The sequence below is a fragment of the Hevea brasiliensis genome, chromosome 9 (assembly GCF_030052815.1).
Source record: "Hevea brasiliensis isolate MT/VB/25A 57/8 chromosome 9, ASM3005281v1, whole genome shotgun sequence".
Classification (NCBI taxonomy): domain Eukaryota; kingdom Viridiplantae; phylum Streptophyta; class Magnoliopsida; order Malpighiales; family Euphorbiaceae; genus Hevea; species Hevea brasiliensis.
Genome location: NC_079501.1, coordinates 7,481,054 through 7,506,239, shown reverse-complemented (window position 1 = coordinate 7,506,239; position 25,186 = coordinate 7,481,054). Strand labels below are relative to the sequence as shown.

Sequence of the window (25,186 nt, the reverse complement as noted above, 5' to 3'; positions counted from 1 at the left end):
TTTTTCAGTTTTATTAATTTGAGCAGATTAATTTCATCTTATTAGAATAATTAATATTCTCCAATGATATGAATATGTCCAGACAAAGTGATCCAGTTGACAAATTTTCTTTATTTGTATTTTATATATAAAATTAATGTCATTAATGACAGAATCGTATACGTCTAGTGAAAATTCTGATTTTATTGAAAGATAATATGAAAAATGCTTTAATCCAGAATAATTCATTAGTGTTAAAAAATAGGACAAATGGGATATATAGCTCATTATAAGGATAAAAGTGTCCCCACGAATCTCAAATTTTTCTTACTCAGATACAAGTGTCTATATGAAGTAATCACGGCGTATATTGGTAATTGAATTTTTTTCTACGAAAATATATATATATATAAAAGATCTCATTATAATTGATGATTATAATAAAACTCACTTAAATCTCAAATTTTTCTTACTCAGATACAAATGTCTATATGAAGTAATCATGTATCAAGGGTATATTGGTAATTGAATTTTTCTCTACGAAAATATATATATACAAAAGATCTCATTATAATTGATGATTATAATAAAACTCACTTAAAAATTCACTATAATCAATTATTATAATAAAATCATTGTATATATATCAATTTTATTATATAATTTTTCTTTGATAATCATATTAGTGACATATGTTTAGTATTTTATATATTCTTTTTCGGCTAATAATAATAATAATAATAATAATAATAATAATAATAATAATAATAAAATTGTCTAAAAACACACTCACAGCCACACAGCCACCGCCACCTTGTGGTCTGTATAAATAGGACTCCGAGGGTTTCAAGTCCCTCACCAGCAAATTCAAGCCTTCTAGTTCTCTTCACTGATTGCCAACTTCGACTGTTTAATTGCATACCTATCTAGCCATGGGTGCAGTGACAAGACTGGTTGCTGAAAGGCCACTGGTGATCTTCAGCAAGAGCACCTGTGACATGTGCCACTCCATTAAGACACTGGTACGTGGATTTGGGGCAAATCCTACAATTTACGAGCTTGATCAAATTCCAAATGGCCAGCAAATTGAAAGAGAATTGCAGCAGCTAGGGTGTCAGAACTTACCAGCTGTGTTCATAGGGGGCGAGTGCGTGGGAGGTGACAGGCAAGTCATGAGCTTACTGCTGAAGAACCAGTTGGGCCCATTGCTAAAGAGGGCTGGTGCCATATGGGTCTGGAACGACTAATCATTTCTTACCTGCAGGAACTCTACCGCAATGTTGCTGATGTTAAGGTCTAATAATATAATAAGGGTGTCCCCCTTCTTCTTCTTCCCAACTCCCTGTTTTGAGTAGCATAAAGTGTGGAAGGCAGGCTTCTATAGAGTCTAGGTTCTTTAACTTGGGATTTGTGAACTTATTTTAGCTAGCTAGCTGGGCCAAGGCACATGTAGGGTTAACTCTTTTTATGTTAGCAAGGTTCTTGGCTTTTTAACTTTAATTATATGTGTAATGCCTGTTTTCTATTATAAATAAAAGTAGAGTTGCCTATATTATATATACTACATTACCAGGCACCCATCAACCTTCTTTTCCTCTACTTCTCTACCTTTGTCTACATACTGCAAATAAATCGGTTAATTAGGGTTTAAACTTGAACTTTCTTTCTTTTTTAATAATTTTTTTATGCAAAAGAAAAAAATCTATTTGATCTGCACATTTTTCTTGAATATGTCAAAGATTAAGCAGAAATGCATGCATGGCCATGAATGGAGATGAATGCCAACCAGAGGTACGTGGTTGGAGACTAGGAAATGCAGGAAATTAACAAGTTTACCCTTCTCTAAAGTTGGACCGACCTTAAAGTTTATTATATATGCAAATTCGAGAGGAAAACCATTCCTTTCTTTCTCTCTACTGTTTGCTTTCCAATCCAATATCACTTCATTGGTTTTTATCTTTGCATTAATATCTCTTTATTTTTATGAATGCAATAATGGAGAATTTAGTAGCTACACCTACCTATTCTTAAATCGGATTATACATAAAGCAGTACCTCAAAGTTTTTTTTAAAAAAAAGTGAGTTGCGTTCATTTTCTTTCTATTGAATTAATCCAGAAATAAACCTCTCAATTCAATGAAAATGATCATATCAAGTCAAAAAGTGTGTGCTAAACTTACGTATCTACCTTAACTGAAAATAATACTTTCGGAATATGAAAGCTGATAGTCAAAAGTGACTTCAGTATAATCTTTGCTTCCATTGTTAAATACTAAAAATAAGGCTAAAATAAGACTAATTTAATCAAATACGTATTATAATGAGAATATAATTAATTCTAACTCTTTCATTTGCCCGATAGAATGCGAGAATTTCAGTGAGGCATTATGTTTTTAATAAATAATTATATTATAATTGGGAATTATAAAAGAAATATTTAGAATTTATTTCATTTATGAAATGGAATAGGTAAATTAAAAGTGGAATATTTATTTATATAAATAATGAAATTTTTATTTTTATTACATATTTTTTAATAACTAATTATATATATATGTTGAATTTATGACCAACTAACTTAAAAAATAATTATTTGGTGAAATAGTTATTACATATTTTAAATTTTAATAACAGATTAAAATTATAAAATAACAATTATTAGTCGACATTGAAATTTATGTGAAACAAAGTTAGGAATGATTATTCAACATATAATAGATATTTTATTCTCATTTCATTGTGTGTGTATATATATATATATATATATATATATATATATATATATATATATATATATATATATTTCTCTCCATATTTTGACTAATTTTAAAAAAATGGATGAAATAAGTTAATGTTTCTACAATTTTTTAACGGAATAATGTCCAATTTTCTCCTTATACTTTTCAAGAAAGTTCAATTTAGCCCATTTTTTACTTTTGAGCCAAATTAGCCTTCAAGTTTTCATTAAAACTCAAAATAGTCCAACCATTAAAAAGTGAGATACACCCACCAATTAAACAGATATTTATTAAATTTTTATTTTTAATAATAAAATATTATTTTAAAAATAATTAATTGAAATTAAAAATAAAAACTGCTATTCTTATACTCTCATATAATTAAGTAAATTTATAAAATTAAAATTGAAATTGAAAACCAAATTTGTTATATTTACAAATAATTAAATTAAAAAGTATAAAAAAATATTATATTTATATTTTAATATAACTAATTAAAATTCAAAAAATTATAATAAGTGTTAACTAACTAAAATTAAAGATATAAAAAATATTATTTTCATATAATTACTTAAAAATAAATAATAGTTTCATACTTTCATATAATTAATTCAAAATAAAAATTAAAATTAAAAAAATTATAATTAATTATAATTAACTAAAATAAAATATAAAAATATAATTTTTATATTTTCATATAATTAACTAAAAATAGAAAAATAAAATAAATGTAATTATAATTAATTAAAATTATAAATATAAAAAACTCTATTTTATATTTTATATAATTATTTAAATTTAAATTCATTATAAATTAAAAATATAAATTAAAATAAAAGAAAAAAAAAACAGCTTCTCACGCGCCTTGAAAAGGTTGTGGATTTCATGCATAATAATTTTGAGGCAATTTGAGCTTTAATGAAAACTTGAGGGCTAATTTGGCTCAAAAATAAAAAAGTGGGCTAAATTGAACTTTCTTAGAAAGTATAGGGAAAAAATTAGACATTATTTCATTTTTTAACCACGCATTAATTACTAAGATTAAAAAAATAATTGAATAATCTTATTTTTATTATTGATAATTGACTAAAATACTCTTATATTTAATTAAGATAGATAAATGTAATAAGAAATAAATAAATGCATTGGGAATAACAATAGATAAGGGTAAAAGTTGAAAAAAAATTAGTATTTTCTTAATTTTCTAAAAAGGAAAATAAAATATATAGAATAATTTTTTTTTGCAAATATCACTTGAAATAGAATAAAATGAGTAAATCTCAATTTGAGGAGTAACGTTAGCAACAGTCACTTGAAAAAGTGACTATCCAAACATTCTCCATCCTATTAGTTGGAGATTATTTATTAAAAATACAAATTATAATTATTAAGAAAATTTTATTTATTATATATAAATAAATTTCTCTTTTAATGAGTTAGAATGAATTCAACTATATAAATATATGCATTAAAAATATTTAAAATATAAATAAATGTGTTTTTTTTTAATAATGAAATTATTAATAAAAAAATTTAATAATTATTTTAAAATTTAGTAATATAAGTTAATAAAAGCCTGTTTTTTGAGTTAAAACCTAAAAAATTATACTGAAACATATATATATTTAACAAAATTATCCTGAAACAAATGAGTAGCAAGCCACGTGATGGAGGAAAAAAAGAAAAAGATGCCTGCATGATTGATAACGATACTGGGAGAGCAATCTCAGCAGAAGATTTAGAGAATAAATATTTATCGTTGATAAGAATATTTGCAAGAAAAGATGAGCGACCTGTCGAGTGTTAATGAGTATTGAGTTACTCGTAATATCCCATGAAATGACATTCCAATTGAAGAATTCTCTGTTCCTGCGGGCCTGACGTACACAAATAATTAAACTCGTCAATGCTTTAATTTCCATAATTAATTTCTACCAAGAACCAAAGATTTTACTTATTTGTATGCAGGTGAGGATTATACTCAAGAATTGATATACTCAACTCAAGAACCTTAATCTAATCCATATGTGTGATGCCAGGATGCGACCTCGCATTCTGCAATTCATAAATATTCCTAGTTCTAGTTTTATCTAATGTGATATCCACCAAAGTTGACATTCTCCATATCGTCCTTACGCATACGGAATATATCTTCATATTATGTGTATAGGAAGCATGCTGTTGTGATTTATATTTTCGCAAATGAATCATAGTTAGATTTAGCGTTCTGATAATGTAAATCATGAATGTTATTAGAATATATACGTACAAGAAGAGAAGAAAGAAGGATAAGATTAAACATCGTTATCATTGATATGTAAAATTCGACAAAATAAAGGAAAAAGGTTCAGTGGATAAATTGTCGCTGTCTGCGAATACACGAGAGATATTTAACCACAGTGAATCGGGTCTACTGTACTGGGGAGATATTACCCACCACAACTGGCCCTTCGCTTTAACTCAAGCCAGTTTTTATATGTATATACCTACATAGAAGATCATATATCTGGTATTGGTGATATCTGTACACAGAATCCATTTCCCTGCTCTCATCCCTAGCTTCTTGAGAAAATTCTATCCATCTTTTTTCTCGTAGGATCTCCATCCCCATAAAGATTTTCATTTCCTGTTGGATTTGATTCTTTTTCTTCTCCTTCTTTCTTGAAAGGATTTTAAGTGTTTTTTTAATATATTAAAAACAAAAATTAATAGATTACCTATTAAAATATAAACACAAAATACGTAATTGTAATAGTATACATTTGTAGACCGAAAGGAGGTTGCAAATAGGAAAAAAAAATGAAAATTACTTATCCTATTAATATTTAAGGTAAATTTTTGAATACTTGTATTTCTTATTTTTCAATGTCAGTTAATTTTTATAGTATTTTAAAAATATAAAATTGTATCAATAGGTATTTGATATGAATAATTCTGTACTCTTATAGTTTAAGCGAGATCGAGTGTTTGATCATCGTGAATGGAGACGATATTTATTGGGAACGCTTCACATCTTGCTGGGCTGATTCAATACGAACAGAATTAGTTTTGATTCATTGGATTGAGAATACTTGTACAATATATATATATATATATATATATATATATATATATATATATATATATAATTGTTTTTAATCAATCTTAATTATCAATATTGAATTATTAAGTAGTGGTCTACCTTTTGTTTCCGAATTGTGAATCTTTGGTGAAACAAAGAGGAAAAGTCATAGAGGTGCATGTGACTACCTATTTTTCTTGTTTGCTAAATTGATCCTAGGCTAAGGGTTGAATAACATTGCTTCAAACATACTCTATTAAATCTCCTTAGTCTGCCTTTGTAGGTTTAGTTCATTGCAGCCAAAGCGATCGAAGGCCAAAGGATGGTTGAAGACAGTGCTTGTTGTTGATGGATGAAACTTCTTTAGGGGTTTGAAAGAGAACTACGGCTGCAATTTCATTCTTCTAGAAAAATAATTGTTAAAATCACCGCCACTAACTTTAATTTTGAAAGTAAATATTATAATTACCTAGCATTGACTAAAAACGATCTCGAACTATTTTTATCAACTTAAATCACACAAAATTATTACCAAAATTTTTAAAATATATATATTTTATAATAGAATCTATTCTACTTCATAGTAAAATTAATTAAATATTAATTATTAATTAGATAAATGTATACACTGAGATTTAGGTAAAAAAATTGAAAAAAAAAAGCCTCCTAAAATGGATTTAAGGATCTAGTCATGCCCTTGCCCTTTTGGCAATCTCATTAGCCACTCGCTAATTAACCCACCATTGGATTTGGATGCCTGCCTCAAATGCATACAAAAAAAAAGGGTATTCTTTTCCATCAAGAATAATTAAGATGATGATAATGGTTATATAATAATTTATTAATGAAAAGCACTAATCCCTGTGTTTTACGATGAGCATGTCTTTTCGCAGCTTAAGCAATGTCTAGAAATAGATAATGCATGCGGTGGGGTTCAAGGGTATCTCTTATCTGCTTCTCCCTCTTGTCCGGTCCTTGATGAGTAGATTTTGTTCACCTTTGCCAGCTATTAAGGCTAGATTGCCTTTTAAAAGGCATCATTTTCTTTCATTTCTAAGAGCATTCGGTTTTCTTGAAATGAGCTTAAGCGAATCTTATTGCCATGGGGAAGAAAAGAAACAATTAAGTGCTACCCAATTGGATAAACCCTATTGTTTCTCCACCTCAGCAGATGCTCAAAATGGCTAAAAAAGGTGGTTCTCTGATATTGAAACACAAGCAGAACATAACTCCAAAAGGAAAAAAAAGGAAATTCCAATTACCAAATTAGTATCAGCAGTTTGTATCCATTAACGTTCGCACAATGGGTTTGCCCTTGGGTTGGTTGTACTTTGTCTTAAGTTTTGTCACTGTACTGGTTCTGGTTTTGTATTTCTCCGAGTTTTTTTCACTTAGCATTCTATGATATAGGTTTGAGTGTTTTCGAGAGGTTTATGGATAGTATTTATTTTGGGCATGTCTATGCTTAAGTTTTTGCTCGATTTTAATTAATATTAATAAAAATTTTGCTGATTTCTGGAGAAATTTCTTAAAAAAACAACAAATACTAACATGAAAAGAAGCTGAAAATCATGTAATTTACATGTTAGTTTCTGATGATTGACACATTCTTGCATGTTTATTCTCCTAAAATGCTACTTGATATTCAAAAAATGCAGATGGACAAGTCTTCATCAAGTAATCATGTAATGCAATGAGGGAATCATGACACGTCTCTCGAACAGTTTATTCTTTGGTCCTCCATATTCTATTGGTGGACCTGCGCAATCCACTTCTCTAAATGGCCTGTATAAATAGACCTCCATAGCTGTTGAAGTTCCTCGTAGCAAAGCCCCTATCAATATAGCATACTAACACTGCCAATTCCTACACTTAATTTGTAGCAATGGATACTGTGAATAGGTTGGTTAAGGAAAAGCCAGTAGTGATTTTCAGCAAGAGTTCTTGTTGCATGAGCCACTCCATCAAGTCACTCATATGTGGATTTGGAGCCAATCCAACAGTTTACGAGCTTGACAGAATCCCAAATGGGCAGCAAATTGAAAGGGCACTGGTGCAGCAGGGGTGTCAACCAAGTGTACCAGCTGTGTTCATAGGGCAAAAATTGATTGGTGGTGAAAGGCAGGTGATGAGCCTCCACGTACAGAACCAGCTCATCCCCTTGCTTATTGACGCTGGAGCTCTATGGATTTAGTGCCCTGTTAGTAGCATAAAATCATAATAGGTGTGGCTTTTGATACTTGACCCAGCTCAAAATCTATTCACTTGTGTTTTTGTTGTTGTTGTTTTTTTTTTTTTTTTTTTAAGTGAGGGGTTGGGGGGGTGTTGTTTGAATGATCACTCTTTTCTGTTAAACTAAGTTGAAGAGCCTGTACTTAAACTTCCAGTTGCGATGTCTCTAGTAAAGATACACTACTTGTAGCCCTAAAATTGTTAAGACAGACATTTGTGTGTGTGTGTGTGTGTGTGTGTTAGAGAGAGAGAGAGAGCATATTGTGCATTTGGCCCTGATGAAAGGATATGATCAACCATTGTAGAGAGGGTTCTGCCAAATCAAATCAAAGTGCTACAAGAAAGGGAGGATTTTCTATTTCAGAACAGGCAAACAAATTGAATATTTCTTGCAATCACCACTGCCCAATCATTTATATATACCTACTCCACTGGATCTAAAAAACCTTAGGTACTTTGAATTCTTTAGCTCCTTGGCATGAAACCTGAAACTGCTAATTTCCTTCCTGATCGACTACCCTTCTCAGATCACTCTGTCTTGTCTTCCCATCTAGTCTATATTTTCTAACCTTAATGTCCAACCTCTGTATTACCTATGTTTATCATTAGCCAGGAATACTTGCCATATCTAGGTCAAAACTATGCGTATCTTTATATCCAAAATCATGGTAGAAGGCCTCCAAAGAAAGTGCTTAACAGCTTAGAGGAGGTAATTACATGGGAAACTATCAGAAAGGTGTTTCTGGAAAAATTTTTCAGTCTTCAGAATAATCATGTACAAACTATGGAAGTCTCATGCACTTTTAAAAAATGGAATTCAAAATTTTAAGTTAATGATAAGGAATTAAGGAAAAACTGAAGGAGAAATTCATCAACTGAGCTAAAGCAAAATTCACAATCCAGATTCTCATTCATCGAGGAAAAAAGAAAAGCCTGGATAAGTGGTGCATAGTAACCACATTAAGTGACAGAAACTGTGAAACATGTGTTGCTCTCAAATTCCCTTGAATGCTTACATCAAGACAGTGACCCCGAGAAGAAGTAATAGAAAACAACATATAACCAACGTAGCTGAATTAATCCATGGAATTCTGTGTTCATTGTCAATGTTAATTGCAGATGTGGAGAATAAATTATAAGTGGCGGGAAAAGCAAAGGAGAGTTAAGAGTTCTAAGCAAAGAGGAGTCAGATTGTCTTTTTTAGGCCAGAAGAGTCGCATTCTCTTGGATTCTGATTTGCATTTCTTATCTTATTCTTGAAATGACAATATTTGGAGAATTTTCCAGGTTCTGCACCAAGAGAATGATTAACAATCTTCAATGCAAGTTCCATGTCCACTGTCATTGTATCCGGAAAATCATAAGAATTTAGAAATGAGACATCAATCAACTCAGTCTCCTTCATCAATCAATTAATCAATCAATCATGCAAACATAAAGCAAGCAGCAATTGCAAATTTAATAATAGTTCAGCTCAACAAAACGTGTTTTATGCTTGTTGTTGATGAACCTTACTGAACAAACTAAGACTTGTTTGGAGCTGGAAATCGTCCCTGTTCAGACCTGAGCATCAGTTATCAACTAAACTAGACAAATTTAGGTTATGAACCCATGGACGATTGAAGAATTAAAAAAATAAATAAATATGTAGAAAAGTGATCGTATGAACTCCATTGGAATTAGTGACAGTCCGTGGTCATAGTATATTAATCAAGAGGCTTGCATATTTAGGAAGATCGTGTACAGAAGATAAGGCACCTAGCAAGAATTATTTGAAACTGCCATGGAATCACAGGAACAAACTGACAAAATTGGCAGCAATGCAATTACGTGATGGTCCTGTCCAGGGCTACCCTAAGACCCTATTAACTATATATGCACTGGGGCTGGGACTGATTGTGAGGCTGTTTGGCAATAGGCAGCCCACTCAGCCTCACCGGAATTTTTTTTCTTGTGTTCTATCTGAAGCAATTGCTCAAAACTAACCAAACGTCAAACAAAATAGACCTCCCACAGCCTTCGCTAGCATAAGTCCTGGGAATCCTCTCCATCTCCGGCATCGCACCACTGAGCGGTTTTGTCCATCTTAGGTGGTTCTGTTGCACGGGTCAGTCAGAAACACCAATAGAACTCTTTTAAAACATTCCCACTAACAACAAGGCCTCAGTCTAGACTGTATCACTTTTTCATGGGCACAGAAAAAGTGGGTGGCTTGTCTGACAAAATTAAATGAAAAAAAAAATGCATTCTTTACTTCATTAAAATTATAAGAAAAGAATAATTAATGGTCATATTGGAAAATTCATGTCCAAACTAGAATGTAAAAATTGTTTAGTGCTATTCTTAGGAAATTGAGGGGGAAACTGTTTGGACGGCAGACTAAGAAGAGCTTCAAAATACATAAAAATGTTAATCATTCTACCATCCATGAAGACAATGAAGCAATTACTTCTTCACATGAATAAAATATTTTAGGATGTCACTCCTGTGCTCTAGATTTGCATTTCTTCGCCAATTCTCAACTGCCCTACGAACTGTAGCATTTGCCTCGTGTATCTCCTCAGCAGAGAACTTGTGTTCCACTATTACCAATGGTCCAGGCTGTAGTACCTTAATCACAGTTTCCATCTCTTGCTCAAGCTGCCTATGCATTAGTAAAAAGAAACTAATTAAAGATTGGAAAAAAAAAAAAGAGAGAAAAGGACCTTGTAGAAGTAATAAAAACCCAAATGCATAACTCAACAACCCATTGAAATGAAACTGCCAAAAGTGTTCAATTGCATATCCGTTGGAGCTGCCTGATTAATCACAAGGTAACAAGAATTCTCTCCAATAATTTTTACCAAAATTGAAGGAAAAGTAATACAACCAATAAATCCGTTTATAAAAGAATTCTTTCCAAAACTGAGCCCTGAAACCAACTGAAGCTGATCCTCCGACTTCTAATTCTAACATTACAAAGTTCTCAAAGAAATCCATACACGCAAATAAAGAATGATTGATTATTTGACGAATTTTTTTCTTGTCATCCGAAAAAACAAAAAACCCTAATTGGAATAAACTAAAGAAGGACAGGAGATGTCACAAAAAGAACACAAATGTAATTTCCTTTACCTAAAGATTCTTGAAAACGGCAACGCATTTCCCATACGCGCATCTCTATCTCTTTATCCTCTGTCTCATACGCCGTCTACTCAAGATGACAAAGAAAGGCCCTCACGTAACTCGGGCGAGATGGCTTTTGCTTAAGGAATTGAATCGGTACGAGTCTCTGGTGTGTTGTGTCCCTTATACGACATCGTTTTTTGGTATCGAAGAACCCAGAATCTCTGGTTCCGTAGACCAGCGCCTTATCCATTGGGGCCATTGGGCCATGGAGTCTTTGTTGTGTTTTCTGTTACGTTCATCTAATATAAACAAAGCTATTTGGTGCCAATATGATATGACTAAATTATTCCATGAATTTCTCGGTGCCAAAGAAATGGCATACCCTTGGCATTAGATCTAGAGAATTACCAAATATGTTACATTAATCATCATATCTTATCTGCAATATTAACTGGAAAGTGGGGTACAAATGCCATTGGATTTGGAAGGTAGGTCATGGACAAAAGAGTAATTATATTCTACAACAATGATTTCATGTGAAATATCATGTATGGAATGACAATTCAATGAGCATTAAACATATATATATATATATATATATAGATGGACCCTTAAAAATTATAATCGTCAAATAACTATTCAGCAGTTTTTTTATTTTTAAAATTTAGTAACTATTTTTGTTTTCTTATAATTTATTTACTTATTTAGCATTTTATGCGGATTTGTCTATATGAAATCACCGTCATAGAATATAATTTTTCTGGAAAAAAAGGTTTGTGTTGAGATTATAGAAATTTTCCTAGTGAACCATCACCTCTCATTACAAAAAATTTTTGTATGCATTTAAGTATACATATATATATAAGTTAATTAGATGTATTCATTCTAATGTAGGTATGATTATAATTAACTTTAGGTAAATTCTAATATCATTCAGTTAGAGCAACTTCGTTATATGATATAAATTATTGATTGACATGAGTCTAGTATTTATTACCCACATATCTTACAGTCAGGTCCCTAGCATTTTCTCACCGACAAATAAAAATTACTTAAAAAAATATAGCTTCACTTATGCCTTATTCTATGAGAAGTTTGGTAAAAAAAAAAAAAAAGTTCTTTACCTATAGTATTTCGGAACAGAAAAGTCTGATTGAGTCCATGCCTTCAAAAGTCCATTTAAAAAAAAAAATGAAGTCATGGGAGAAAAAAAAATGAAGTGATGGGAGAAATCCCAGTAATCAAACATGGAAACTCAGAATCAACACTCCAAAACCCACCAAGCTGAACTACTAGACATCAGACAAAACCACACTACACTTGTTACTGTACACTCTTTTTTAAGTTACTTTATTATAGTACACGCATTTATTTGCAGTCAGGAAACAGAATGACGCCTTCTTTTCTGAAACAAGAATCTTGTTTCAGAATTAGACTTGCCCCCAATTGGCTTAAGACCGTTTGTTCTGAATAAAGAATTCAGCTTGCTTAATTTTTTGGTGAATGATTTGAACAGCTTATTCGCAGGATGAGTCTTTACAAGCTCTTGTTTCATTGACACGTGGTCCTTTTCAAGATCTGTAAGTCTCATCCTCATTCTTGCAACTTCAAGTTTCAACTCTCGGTTCTCTCTTCTTACCGATGCGTAATTGTCTCTTGGAGAGATAGCCCCACTTCCTGCACCGCTGCTCGACCGTTGAGGGAATTGACCGTTTATTGCTCCGAAGAAAAACTGATTGTGCCCTCCATTCATTGCATTCCTCAGCCTTATCTGCTCGAAATATAGCACCTGGACTGCCATCTGTACCGGTAACCTTTCGTTTTGTGCTGCGTGGCTACAGGCTTCCTGGGATAATTTCTGACAGTCTATTGTCTTGCAGAGTCTGTACCTTTCAGAATCTTTAATGTTTGGATGAACCTGTAAAGTAGATACACAAATCAATTGATTAATCCCATAAGTGGACTAACTCAATAAGGAAGAGACTATAAGAGGTAAAGTTGCTAACTTTGAGGAAGATATCCACAGCTCTGTACAACCCATCACTGACTATACGAGCATGGTCTGGAAGTAGTTCTGCTAGTGCTATGAACTTTGATGACATCAAGTTTGTATCCAGTGCAACTTCTGCAAGATAGTTATCCAGTAACTTTGATACCTTAAGAATTGAGCTCTGTTTAGGAGATCCAGGACTGTCAAAATCATAAACCATCTCACTTTCATCCCGCAAGTGATTGTCCTCGTCATCATCCTCATCCAAGTTGAGAAACATGGAAAAGATCCTCAAGATTGAATCTGCGTCATACATGGTGCTGTGGCTGTTTCCATGTGAATTTGCTGGAATTAGGATGTCTTCAAGAATTGCCTGATCTAGTTGAAGACCAATCCTCCTCTCCAAGTCGGATCTGCAAGCAGTAGTTGCTGATGCCGCTATTGCAGTTTTCAGCAAACTTGAAAGAAAGGCCATTGGGACTGGACTCTTCCTTGATTGGGTTGGTAGTAAGCTAACTATTGCTTCAACAATGACCCTTTGTTTCTTCTGCAACTCCACATCAAGGAGACTTCCTTTAACCAAATGAGGGTCTTTTACAGCGAGGCCTTGAAGAGAATTATAGGCATAATTTATCAAAATCTTACTGATCATATCCTGTTTCAGACCCTTTGATTTTACTGCAGACAAAACTCGTTGGAAGAAATCAAGATTGAGCACTGTGAGTGATTTGCCCCACCAGTCTGATGGTGTTTCTGGCTCCATGTTTGCTTGTTTTGCTGGGAAGTTATGGTCAAGTTTTAGCAAGCCAGAGGTGAGCTGCTCTTTGCAAGCATTGCTTGCAATTGCATTGATAAGCCTGCTAACTATGTTGATCTCTTCTGATATAGGCAAGAGTGCTTCACAACGATGAAGAACAGATATTGAACTCGATATGTTGGGGAGCACGATCTCCTTTAGGTAAGCTTCACCCCGAGCTTCCAGGTTTTTCTCTGCAAAATCTTCTGTCATTTCAAGGAAATGGGCTGTACACAATAGCATAGCAACATTTGATAGTGTAATCTCAGCATTTACACCATAGCAGAACTTTGCAGCAAGCTCAAAGGCTTCTGCTCCACCTGGAACTGCAGGTATATTGATGTGTGTAACTTTTGAATCTTTTGCTTCCAATAATAGTTTCCGAATTCTTCCACTCCGAGAAACAAGAGGGAACTGCAAAATAATTTGAAACATTTACACAGTCTCTCAAGACAAGGTGAAGGAGCTGTTTGTTTCAAATCCTAATCTAGTACACGTACATACATGAACTAGACTTTCTTACCTTGTGAAGTGCAAAGCTTGATGCTCCAATTTCAACTGTGAGATCACTAGAAACATCAGAAATCGGCCTGCAAAATGGTAGAATGATTTAAGTGGAACTCAAAGAGATGAGAATTCCAAAATAAAGAAGGAAATAAATGATGCGTACACGTTTGTTAGTGCCAATAATTTAGAGACCATATAGGAGGTTCTACTGTAGACCTGAACTCCCATTTTTGAAACCACTGATTTGCAAACACGCTCAAGAGTACTCTCTATCTCTCTATAGACCACACAATATCTTTAAAAGAGACTCTGTAGGTGCCTTCTACCATAAATCATAAATAGACCACCTCAAATTTATGTACAATGTGATCCTTCTTGATTTTTTGAATGAGACACAGATGGCCCAGGTGGGAAAAATGACAGACTCAATTATTATACAATGAGTGGCCTATTAGTACAATAGACAATAAGGTTATAAATCCTAACTGTGAAAAAACAGCAATGCATACAACAGACCAGGTTCTGATTTTGCAATTTACAGAATTTGGAAATTTTGCTGAGCTATGCTGATATTATAATTCGGAGAATTGCAGATCCTTTAGATAAGAAATGATTATCTGCACACGACCTCAAATATCAACTTTTTGATCAAATGAAAAAGTGTTTGATATACACAGCGGGGCGTTGAATTTGTTAGGTGTGACTGTTTGCCATGATCAAACGAACTGTACTACAAACTTTCCTGTACGAATTTGAGGGCCTATAAATAGTAAAACACTACAATTATTGAGCGGCAGAACATTTATAGCAGTTCACAATGTTGATTGATAATTCAAGATAAGAATGCATCTGATAAGGCTCATGGCATTGTCCTTCAAGTGGAAAATTAGCAAGGTCAAGGTCACAGGATTGATCTGTCATACTCTGTGCTTGCTCTTTTGGATGGGAATATTGAAGTGTAGTTTTCTTCTATTAAGTAGCAGCAGGCTGTGACTGAGGATTATCAGATACTGAAACCCATAAATTTTGCTTGGAGATTTTAAGGAATGCCTTATAAATTCCTCTCATTAAAAGACCTCTGTTACTTTTTTTTTTTTTGTTTCAGACAAAATTAATGTTCCGTAACCGATAGGTTCCACCTGATTCTTCTTCTTTGCGACCAAATCCAAAATTTGCAAAATAAACAATAACAAGATTCAATTTGAATCGATGTTTCTAAAGAAATCCACTGTTTTACACTTGCCCACAAAGTCAAAGGAAATTTATTGTAAAAAAGAAAAGATCTTTTCTATTAGGGTTGACATTTGCTGCCAAAATTCCATTGCTTTGGGAAAATATAATCACAATTTGACAATTTTAATGCAAAAAAAAAAAATTGAGTCAAAAATTTATAGGAATTAGTACCCAAGAATCCAACATAAAAAATTTTCCACCCTCGAAGGAAAAAAAAAATTTGAAAAAAAGGAAAGCATATGCAATCCATTAAAGAAATACAATAAATGCAGAATTTCAAGACTGCACTTATTAATTCAGTTATGTTAGTTCTTCAAGTAGGCAGACATATATATATGAATGCTTGGCTAGACTAAGAGCTAAGAAGGAGGAGATTACCATTCGGTGGCATGCCTTATACTGGAACTTGGACGAAACGATCTCTTCCCTGATATGCTTGGCTTCAATTCAGCAACAGTGACAACGCCCATTTCTTCCAAAAAAAAAAACTGATGATTCAGCTTCAGATGATTTTCTCTCTGAAAAAATGCTGCACCACCACCAACTCCACTACCAAGTGTCTCCTTTTCAAAGAATCTAAACTGTTTCTAACAAACCATCTCAGCTACAAACCAAAACAAGATATATTATTCAGCTACTGATTTAGTACACGTCTGCCTCTCTGTTTTTCTATAGTGAAAGAGAAAGCAGGAGAAAGAGAGAGGTGAAAGTTACATGAACCCGTGCAAGATCAAGCAGTTGTAATGACTTTCAAATATACTTTAATGAGTGTTTATAATGTAGCTTAATCTAAAGTCAATGGAGTATGTTGCTGTGCTTGCACTTTTCGGTGAAAGGTAGAGACCAGTGAGAGATGAGCAGTTTGAACCTTTTTCACACGGTTTTTGTTTTGAGAAAATTTGCAGGATTCCTGAAGTGTTGCAGTGCTTTTGGGGGATGTAATCATGGCTAGTGAAAGCTACCCACATAAAGATTAGCTTAATTTAATTCTGTATTATGTGTAAAGCATCGTTAAAGTTGAAATACATGAGTTGGATTACATGTTATGATGAGAACCACTGTTCTGTTCTTTACCTCTGCTTCATCTACTTTTGTTTAAGCTTATTGTAGTCCAAGCAATTAATCCCATCAAAATCACTCAATTATAAAAATAATAAAATCATTAAATTAGTTGAAATTTTAAAGAAAATGTAGAGATAAATTATAATGAATTATATACCTGATGCAGTTGTCATATATAATTACCACGTTTGCTATTGGAAAGATGACTGTTGGTTTCACCATAGCTTAAGATAGCACGATCAGGTGGCAATGATGATCCCATCAACTCTTGCTTTTTCTACTGCGGCTGTATGACACCTAACCTACGTGCTAATGACTTTGCTAATCATGTGGTCTATATCCTTTGCTTTCCTATAATTAAATTTCATTGGGCCTGCTTAATCACTTAACTGAAACAGTTTTCAAGTTACTCCACCTTGGCTTGGTATCCTATGATTTGAAATTAAATCTTGATGAAGATTAGAAACAAATGACAAGATTTTATTGAAATTTGCACTTTTTGTTGAACCTAACAGCAGTATATCCCCTAAAATTTGGAACTAAATTTGTCACCAAACAACAAATTCCCATGTTTTCTGGCCATGCCATTACTTAAAGTTGCTGTTTCTTTATTTGACATGAATGATAATAGCTTTCACTTGGGTTTGGAAAAAGGCCATGAAAATAATATATAGTCTTTCACATATTTTATTAAAAAATATTTTTTAAATCAATTAAAAATAAATAAATTCATCTAAAAACAAATAAAATAATATTTTTTATAAAATTTAAGAACATATATTAAAAAAAAATGATGAGACGGCCACTCGAAGAATTAATTATGGGTATTGCCTCAAGAAAGGTGGCATGATATGGGAAAAATATTTAAGTAGCTATATATAGCAGCTATCTCCTCCCCACCCCTTTGCCTTTGGCGTGGAATAATACAGTATAATACATGGCATTGTGGACCAAGAACAAGAAGAGAGATTGGCATAGTGGTGGGAGTTGGGCATATGTACGTGAGAACCTATTACACTAATAACTTACAGTTTTTTTTTCCCCTAAATTCAAAGACTATGTTCATCATCTGCAGGGGTTCCAAATCCTTGGACCATCAAATTCTAAAAGCATTGATTTTTCTTTTCTTTTCTTTTTTTGTCAAGCATGGAATTCAAAAGGGGCAGTAAAAGCCAAAAGGGGATTTACATATGAAGGGAAAAATAAATGAACCTTTGAATCATAAGGGCAGGTGAGAAAAGGTTGTGGTTGCAATTATGGCATACAGAGAACATGTGAGCCCACCATTTTTATTGAGTCCCACCAAAAACACACGAGATGAGAGCATTTGCTTCTCAACTGCTTGGCATTGCATGTCCCTCTTGTCTCGAGCCCATGGGGATTAATATCAGTAGTTGTAAGGATGCATAGTTTAAATTAGGATAATTATTGTCCTATCAATAATCATAGATAGAGATGAGCTGAATTTGTTCCTTCACCGCAGACCCATCAATGTGCCACCTTTATTCAATATGTTTAATGATCCTCCGATTGGAAAGAAAATGGAATTTCGAGAATCAAGGGTACGCGAGGATTGTGGACCTAGGTCGCTGTATAGGACAATCTCAGGCCTTTTCATTCACATATAGGCCTCTTTTTAATGGGCCGCGCTTACAAATGACGTCCCTTCAAAACTTCGGGCGGGAAGCACAAGGAGATGTTTTTCAAAAATATTAATTGAATGGATTAAAGATCGCTCGGAATCGAATAAGACATTCAACAAATACCAATGAGGATTATACTCCTATGTCATATGAATATGAAAAGCTTATTCATTTGTAAAGACATTTCAATGTCATTATCATTATTATTGTATTACAACTTCATGTTATATATAATAATGCTATTCACAGGCTTACACGCAGATTTAAAAATACTTATGGTTGTCCTAACTACTACTATGTTTTCGTAGTTGTGCTACAGGCACAATTAGTCAAAGTCACCCGAATTCAGAATACACAACCTGAAACTACAACGGCAATCTTGTTCACAATAAAGGCAATTCTAAAGTTTCAGCAGTGTTTCATATAACTTAAAACAATGCACACAAATAAAGATATTTTACAATCAAAGGACATCTGCGTCCTTCCACTAAACATGAAGAGCTTCACAGTTGATGCATCTTGCTGTCAAATTTTGGCTTCAATAACATACCTACTTGTAGTCTTCAAAACGTTCCCCATAATTGCCCTCGAAAAAGGGGGCATAATAAACACCTTCCAACTCCTCTGATACCAAATAGTAAACTCTAAAATTACAAAACTGGTAGATTGTCCCAAGTTTTGAGGGAGGGTGAGAGAGAGAGAGAGAGAGAGAGAGAGAGAGCACTGACTAGTAAGTGGGGGTTTCTAATTCTTTCCAGCACAAAAAATGATTTGAATCAATCAAGTATACAGAAGACCCAATAAAGAGAGGGTTGTAGGCTGACCTGATACACTGAAATTATTCCGAAGCTTTGTAGAGAAGTTCATACGGTGATTGCTACTGAAGCTTATTTGAGATAATAGATGGATGGTATGAGCATAAAGACAATCAGTCCTAGTATGAGCTTAAACCAGATTGGATGATAGAACTTTCCATGGAGCAATGAAATCACATGCACTAGTTAATGAATGATAACTTTTAGCGTTTTACATCAACTTGATCGACGAACCTCACCAACTTGTCTTGTACTTGAATGTTGCAACTCGGAAAGTGAAACAGACCCAGTCTGGGAGAAAATCAACCCAACTGAGCTGCTTGATGTGTTTCCAGAGGAAGGAATTCTGCTCAAATAAGGATCCTTTTTCGTCACTCCAATCAGTTCAGGTAGCAATTCAGAAGAAGAGGATGAAGGGGCCAAAGTAGCAAGCAAAGACCCAACTGGATATGGAGCAACTGGCATATCAATGAGAGATGATGCTGATGGACTATATCTCATTGATCCCATTGGGTGATCAAATTTGCATGTGGCTCCAAATTTGCAGTTCCCATTTCGCAAGTAGAAGGTACAAGGCTGAACTCCCTATTTACAACAATATGCATTATTTAACGAAACTTTAAAAGGAAGCATAATAACATGCATCAACACTGCATATCAAAATCACAAAATCATTTAGGAAAACTTAAAAGGTAATGCACAAGTTAATTGAACAGAAAAAAGTTTGACAAAGCACAGATGCACATGAGGCATACAGTTACATGAGCAGACTTACAAAGAGACTTGGTTTGTGCAACCCAATATTTTGTCTCTACTTAGCCAGTTAAAGTTAATGTCAGGGATAATGTCAAGAATGAAACTAAGAGGCCTTATTCAATTTAACGCATTTAGATACATCACGAATAAGGGAGGGAGGGTGACACACACACACACAAAAATATAGCAAAAAAAACCATAGAACCAATGATGAGAACCAAAATATATTTTCTATTTGTCCAAAGTCCTAACTCTTAACTACATATCCATTTTCATCTCTAGAGTACTCCAGAACCTTAAAACCCTTGACCCATGTGATTATTGCAGAACATGTCAGTTGTCACCACACAATAAATTTGGTATTTCTAATAGCCAAAACCTGGAAACATGACAACAGTCAATTGCAGCCACCCATCCCCAACTCACACACAGTAGCTTCCATGTCCACAGCAAAATCAAATTTCCAGAGTTCCATACATGCATTATCTTACTTTCCTAATATTGAATTGCATGATAAAATAACCTATAATGACAAAAACTTTTATCACAATGCAAAAATTTGAAAACAAGTGCTACATATGCATATTCCTTTGAAATTAAGTTACTATTATTATTATTATTATTATTTTGATGTTGTTGAATCATTAATTTCAGTATAAATTACAAGCATCCAAGTTCAAACAAATTTAGAACATTTGAAGCGTGGACGTAGTATGTATATAAAAATCCAAGAAAAATAAACAAAGAAATAAAAAGCAGCAAAGGGAAATGCTCTGAGCATTATTTCACATATCATGACTCATAAGCATCATTAGAAAACCATTATCCCCTACCACTTGTAAGAAGAGAAAGTAAATATTGCAGAGCACCTTTTGTTACCCAAGGAAGAGGGTCCCACTGCTTCCCCAGAGGGATGGTAATTTGAGGTTTTCTTTGGTTTAAGCCATGTTATTTTGATTTCTTTTGCATTGGGTTCCTCTTAAGGCTGGTAGTTTGAGTTATATTGCTATATGAATGAAGAAAATACATAAATTCACGTACTGGACGTAAAGGAAGACCAAGCGGGCTGAGGACACAATTTGTTCTTGGCATAACCCGATCCCTAGGGTGATGATATCTACAAGATGATCCAAATTTACAGTCTCCAGTCCTCAGGTAGTACTGGCACTCAGGTTCTCCAGGTCTCTCTGGAAAAGGTTGTTCCTTCTGGATACCAATTGAAAGGCCAGCAGCAGAAGAGGGTGAGGGATAAGGTCCGGCTGCAGGTGCTGAAGAAGATAATTGTGTTATGCCATACAGAGAAGTTGCCCCAACTGCTGGCTGTGCACCAGGAGAAGGAACAGGACTTACAGGTGCCTGAACGACACAAGCCAAGGGCAGTATAAGAAATGCATGCAACTTTGCAACAACTCAAGAAAATAAGGCTGTAAAATTACCGAGTAAGGACTCCAACCAGGAAAAGGAACCACTCCAGGGGGAAACAGCACAGGACCATAAGCCCCTTGCACATATGAACCAGGTAATATTGGAGGCCTCACCCTCAAGCTGGTGGATGCCCCCCCATATTGGTCAGGTATAGTAATAGAAGGTGACTGCACCGGCTGATAAAACTGGGGTGCAGATTCTGGCATTGATGTGCCAGCTGGTTGAGGATGATGGAATTTACAAGTTAAACCAAATTTGCACTGCCCCGTTTTCAAATAGTAGGAGCATTCTTTTTCACCCTTCAAAGAGAAACCAAAAAAGTCTCACGATTGCCTTAAAAGTTTATGAAATACAAATATAAATGTTTTGTGTGCGTTGAGGGGGAAAAATAAAGAAGATAATGCAGACCGGTCGTAATGGGTATCCATGTGTATTTAGAGGAACATGGCTCAAGGATCCACCTCCATGCTTCGGATGATGGAACTTGCAAGATGCTCCAAATTTACAGGTTCCAGTCTTCAAATAAAACTATACAGAACAATATGATTTAATACAACTTGCAAAAATTCTTTTCAGAGCAATGATAGTAATAAAAGATGCTAATCATCTTAACATTTGTTCCAAGTGCATATGCACCAATTTAATATATACCTGACAAGGGGGTTCTCCCACACGTTCTGGGTACTCCCCAGTAGCTCTTACAGCTGCCTCAACCTAAGTAGCATTTGAAAAAAATAAGTTATGAAAAAACATCCGTTTGTTTTAACTACTGACTAATAGAGTGTTTGGCTTAACTTATAAAATCAACTTATAAGCTAATTTCAGTTTATAAGCATTTAAAATTTTAAGCAATTATGTACTTTATTAAAGTGCTTATAAGTGACTAATAAGCAATTAATTTGTTTAATAAAAAATAGCTTATAAGTACATTTATTATTAAAATGACTGAAAAGAAATATATTAAATAAAATTTACGATGAAATTTTAAAAATTAAATGAAGATAATATGTTAAAATATTCTGTCAAACTAACTTATAAGCACGGGGCTTATATGCATCAAAATGAAAAGCGGGTCTTTCTCAGCCTTTTTTTTTTAGCTTATAAGTCTAAAAAATATTATAAATAAACAAGTAAATTTATTTTTAGAACTTATAGGTTCGTTTGACCAACTTATAAACTAAAACAGACACCCTCAAAGGCAAAAGAGAACACAATAACTAAAGATCTGAACTATAGTTTTTGCAGTATGTGTAGTTAAATAAAACAAAAATCCACTTCACTGTGTCCAAATTAAACTATCTGTCCTAAAGCAGGTGAGTTTGTAGTTCATGAAAGCCAACACAATCTAAACCATGAACCTGCAAATATTGTCCTCTCTTTTTGTAATCGAGTTTCAGAAACCAAACAAATAACTTAATTTATTAAAAATATGAATAAAAAACTCCCCTAACTTAAATGAACGCCAACCATACCAAATTAATACAATAATCATGCTTTACAAACGCACATTTACATTCTACTACACGTTAATCATGATTTATAAACGCACGTTTTACATTATACTATTGTGCAAAAACTTGCGATTGCCCATTGAATGGAAAATTATAAGCGAAATCGAATACCCACATGGAAAACCCTTTTGTTGAAGCTAATACAGTTAAAATACAAGTGATAGTGAGGTTACCCCAGCGCGACTGCGAGGGTGATTATAGCGGCACCTGCTACCATATCCACAAAACCCTGTTCGCATATAGTACACACAGTCGGGCGCGCCGGGCCGCTCCGGATATGATTCACTGCTAGCAAGCCCCAATCGCCACATCGATTCTACACTCAGCGCAACCATAAAATTAAGACAAAACCCTAATTGCCACTTCACATTTCCAAAACCCTAGAAACACATAAAAAAAGAGTGGCACACTCTCCGCCCAATAAGAACATAAAATGCCGACGAAATTTAACCAAAGTGCAAAACGAACTTACCTTCTAGCCCGGTTTCGCCTCCCGCGGGGCTCCATTCGAGTTGCTGACCCGATTGTGACCCATTCATTGCTTGGTTCCGACCGTACAGCTCCATCGAAACGGGGTTTTCTTTTTGGGGGGTGGGGAAAAGGATTCTGTACACTTTACAAGAAAACCAATAAGGAAACGTTCTACAGATACTGTTACAGAATGTTCTAAAAAGACCGGCAAAGCTCGATCGAGTGAAGACAATACACTAATCTAAGCGAGGAAGACGAGATTTGATATTTGAGACGCCGGATAGAGTAATGGAGTTTGTGCTTTCTCTCTCCAATCCCTTTTTCTCTCTCTCTCTCTCTCTCTCTCTCTAAAGACTGGACGGTCAGACGAAGTCTGCTTTTCTACTCTTTCTCTCTCTGTACTCATTTTTTTCTCTTTCGGACAATTTATTTGTATTTTTTTTCTTTTTGCTACTGTATCGGTTTGTTTCCATACCCGCCAAATACAGCGCCCTGAAATGGTAATTTTAGCGCAAACTGGTAGCCGACACTGCTTCTTCCTGTAATTACCAAGCTAGCCCTTGAGCATGGGGCGATACAATTGAATGTGTAGGGTCAATTTAGTCTGAGAACAATTTCTTAATAAAATTTAATTGAAAACAAATGATTAATTAATTAATATAATTTATAATATTTTTCATTTTTCTTAAAAAAAATTAATGACGTGGAAAGTGCAACTTATTTTCAAATTGGACCCATTTTATTAACATTGCAGTCTTTTCTATCTATGTCATAATCATTGAAATGTATCCTTGAAATGACTAAACATAAACAGACAACGCACTACACGTAATTATCTTACACTATTTTATTTAATTCACTAAATCAAATACATATCCAAAATCCAAAACATGCATAATTATGATAACAAAATCATTACTACCAATTTAAGTTTTATTTATTTCAGAAAAAATAATTTTTATATATATTATAAAAAAATTATTTTTTGTTATTTAATTATAATATTTAATTAATAATATATATTTATTTGATATTTATATAAATATTTGAGAAATAAAATATTTTTTATTAATTAATTTATAATATATATAAATATGTGTATGAGGAGGCAAACCTTGAATGGATAAAAGTACTTTTAATTTTTTATATTATTTATAATTATATAATAATTATTCTTTAAATTAATTTAAAATTTATATAAATTTAAAATATTTAATTATATTTTTATTTAACTTCTACTTAATTAATTTTTTATTACAGTTCAAAATAAAATTTTATGACAGGAAATTAATAAAAATAGAAATTCATATTGTTTAAAAAAATATTGTAATGTTCATGTTTTTAAAGGGACTGAAAATGAAATAGAAAAAAATGATTTTTAATAAAACATTAACTAAAAAAATAGAAAATTATATTTTAAAAAAATGGTATCTTTTATGTTTCAAACAATTATCAATAAATAATCTACTGAAACTCAAAATGTTTTATAATTTTATTTTTTATATTTTTCTTTTAATGCTATATTTTAATTAATTATTAAAATTTATTACTTATTTTAATTTTAATTCAAATGTTATTATAAATAAAACGTGTCACATTTGGTGCTGGAGCACCCTATCATATCTTGTCCCGTCTATTGTAAATTTTATACTTCATAAAAAACATATCGTAAATTTTTTTTATCGCAATTTATTTTTGTAGATACCCGGGTAAAGCCTCCTTTATTTTATTAGCATCTGGCGGATTCCAATATTTACCTGTTAAAAATAATTTCATATCCATTTCATATTTCCATACATCATATCATGTCATCATGTACTCATATAATTTGCTCATATCCATTTCAAATAAATATTCTT

The 25,186-nt window shown here is 33.1% G+C and overlaps 4 protein-coding genes and 1 long non-coding RNA gene across 6 annotated transcripts; 2 read left to right on the top strand and 3 right to left on the bottom strand.

Moving 5' to 3' along the window:
- The first annotated feature begins 821 nt into the window (after positions 1–821).
- Positions 822–1,563, top strand: LOC110657968 (monothiol glutaredoxin-S6). Its single transcript, XM_021815407.2, has one exon. The coding sequence runs from the start codon at positions 912–914 to the stop codon at positions 1,224–1,226; it is 315 nt and encodes a 104-aa protein (XP_021671099.1). The 5' UTR covers positions 822–911; the 3' UTR covers positions 1,227–1,563.
- Positions 1,564–7,608: 6,045 nt separating this feature from the next.
- LOC110657967 (monothiol glutaredoxin-S6-like) lies at positions 7,609–8,090 on the top strand. Its single transcript, XM_021815406.2, has one exon. The coding sequence runs from the start codon at positions 7,664–7,666 to the stop codon at positions 7,970–7,972; it is 309 nt and encodes a 102-aa protein (XP_021671098.2). The 5' UTR covers positions 7,609–7,663; the 3' UTR covers positions 7,973–8,090.
- Positions 8,091–10,243: 2,153 nt separating this feature from the next.
- LOC110657993 (uncharacterized) lies at positions 10,244–11,568 on the bottom strand. Its single transcript, XR_002495474.2, has 2 exons — positions 11,125–11,568; positions 10,244–10,654 (listed from the first exon to the last, which is right to left on the bottom strand). It is a non-coding gene; the product is annotated as an uncharacterized LOC110657993 (long non-coding RNA).
- A 700-nt stretch (positions 11,569–12,268) lies between these two features.
- On the bottom strand, positions 12,269–16,387 carry LOC110657992 (BTB/POZ domain-containing protein At1g03010). 2 transcript variants are annotated; one of them, XM_021815426.2, is made up of 4 exons: positions 16,023–16,387; positions 14,428–14,494; positions 13,125–14,318; positions 12,269–13,036 (listed from the first exon to the last, which is right to left on the bottom strand). In XM_021815426.2, the coding sequence occupies exons 1-4, from the start codon at positions 16,112–16,114 to the stop codon at positions 12,497–12,499; spliced, it is 1,893 nt and encodes a 630-aa protein (XP_021671118.2). In that variant the 5' UTR covers positions 16,115–16,387; the 3' UTR covers positions 12,269–12,496. The 2 variants fall into 2 exon arrangements, with proteins under 2 accessions (XP_021671118.2, XP_021671120.2); XM_021815428.2 differs by lacking the exon at positions 16,023–16,387 and adding an exon at positions 14,575–14,833.
- A 2,325-nt stretch (positions 16,388–18,712) lies between these two features.
- Positions 18,713–23,743, bottom strand: LOC110657991 (zinc finger CCCH domain-containing protein 32). Its single transcript, XM_021815425.2, has 7 exons — positions 23,329–23,743; positions 23,030–23,172; positions 21,997–22,059; positions 21,754–21,873; positions 21,357–21,644; positions 20,962–21,276; positions 18,713–19,749 (listed from the first exon to the last, which is right to left on the bottom strand). Exons 1-7 carry the CDS (start codon positions 23,420–23,422, stop codon positions 19,381–19,383), a joined length of 1,392 nt encoding a protein of 463 aa, XP_021671117.2. The 5' UTR covers positions 23,423–23,743; the 3' UTR covers positions 18,713–19,380.
- Between the last annotated feature and the right edge of the window lie 1,443 nt (positions 23,744–25,186).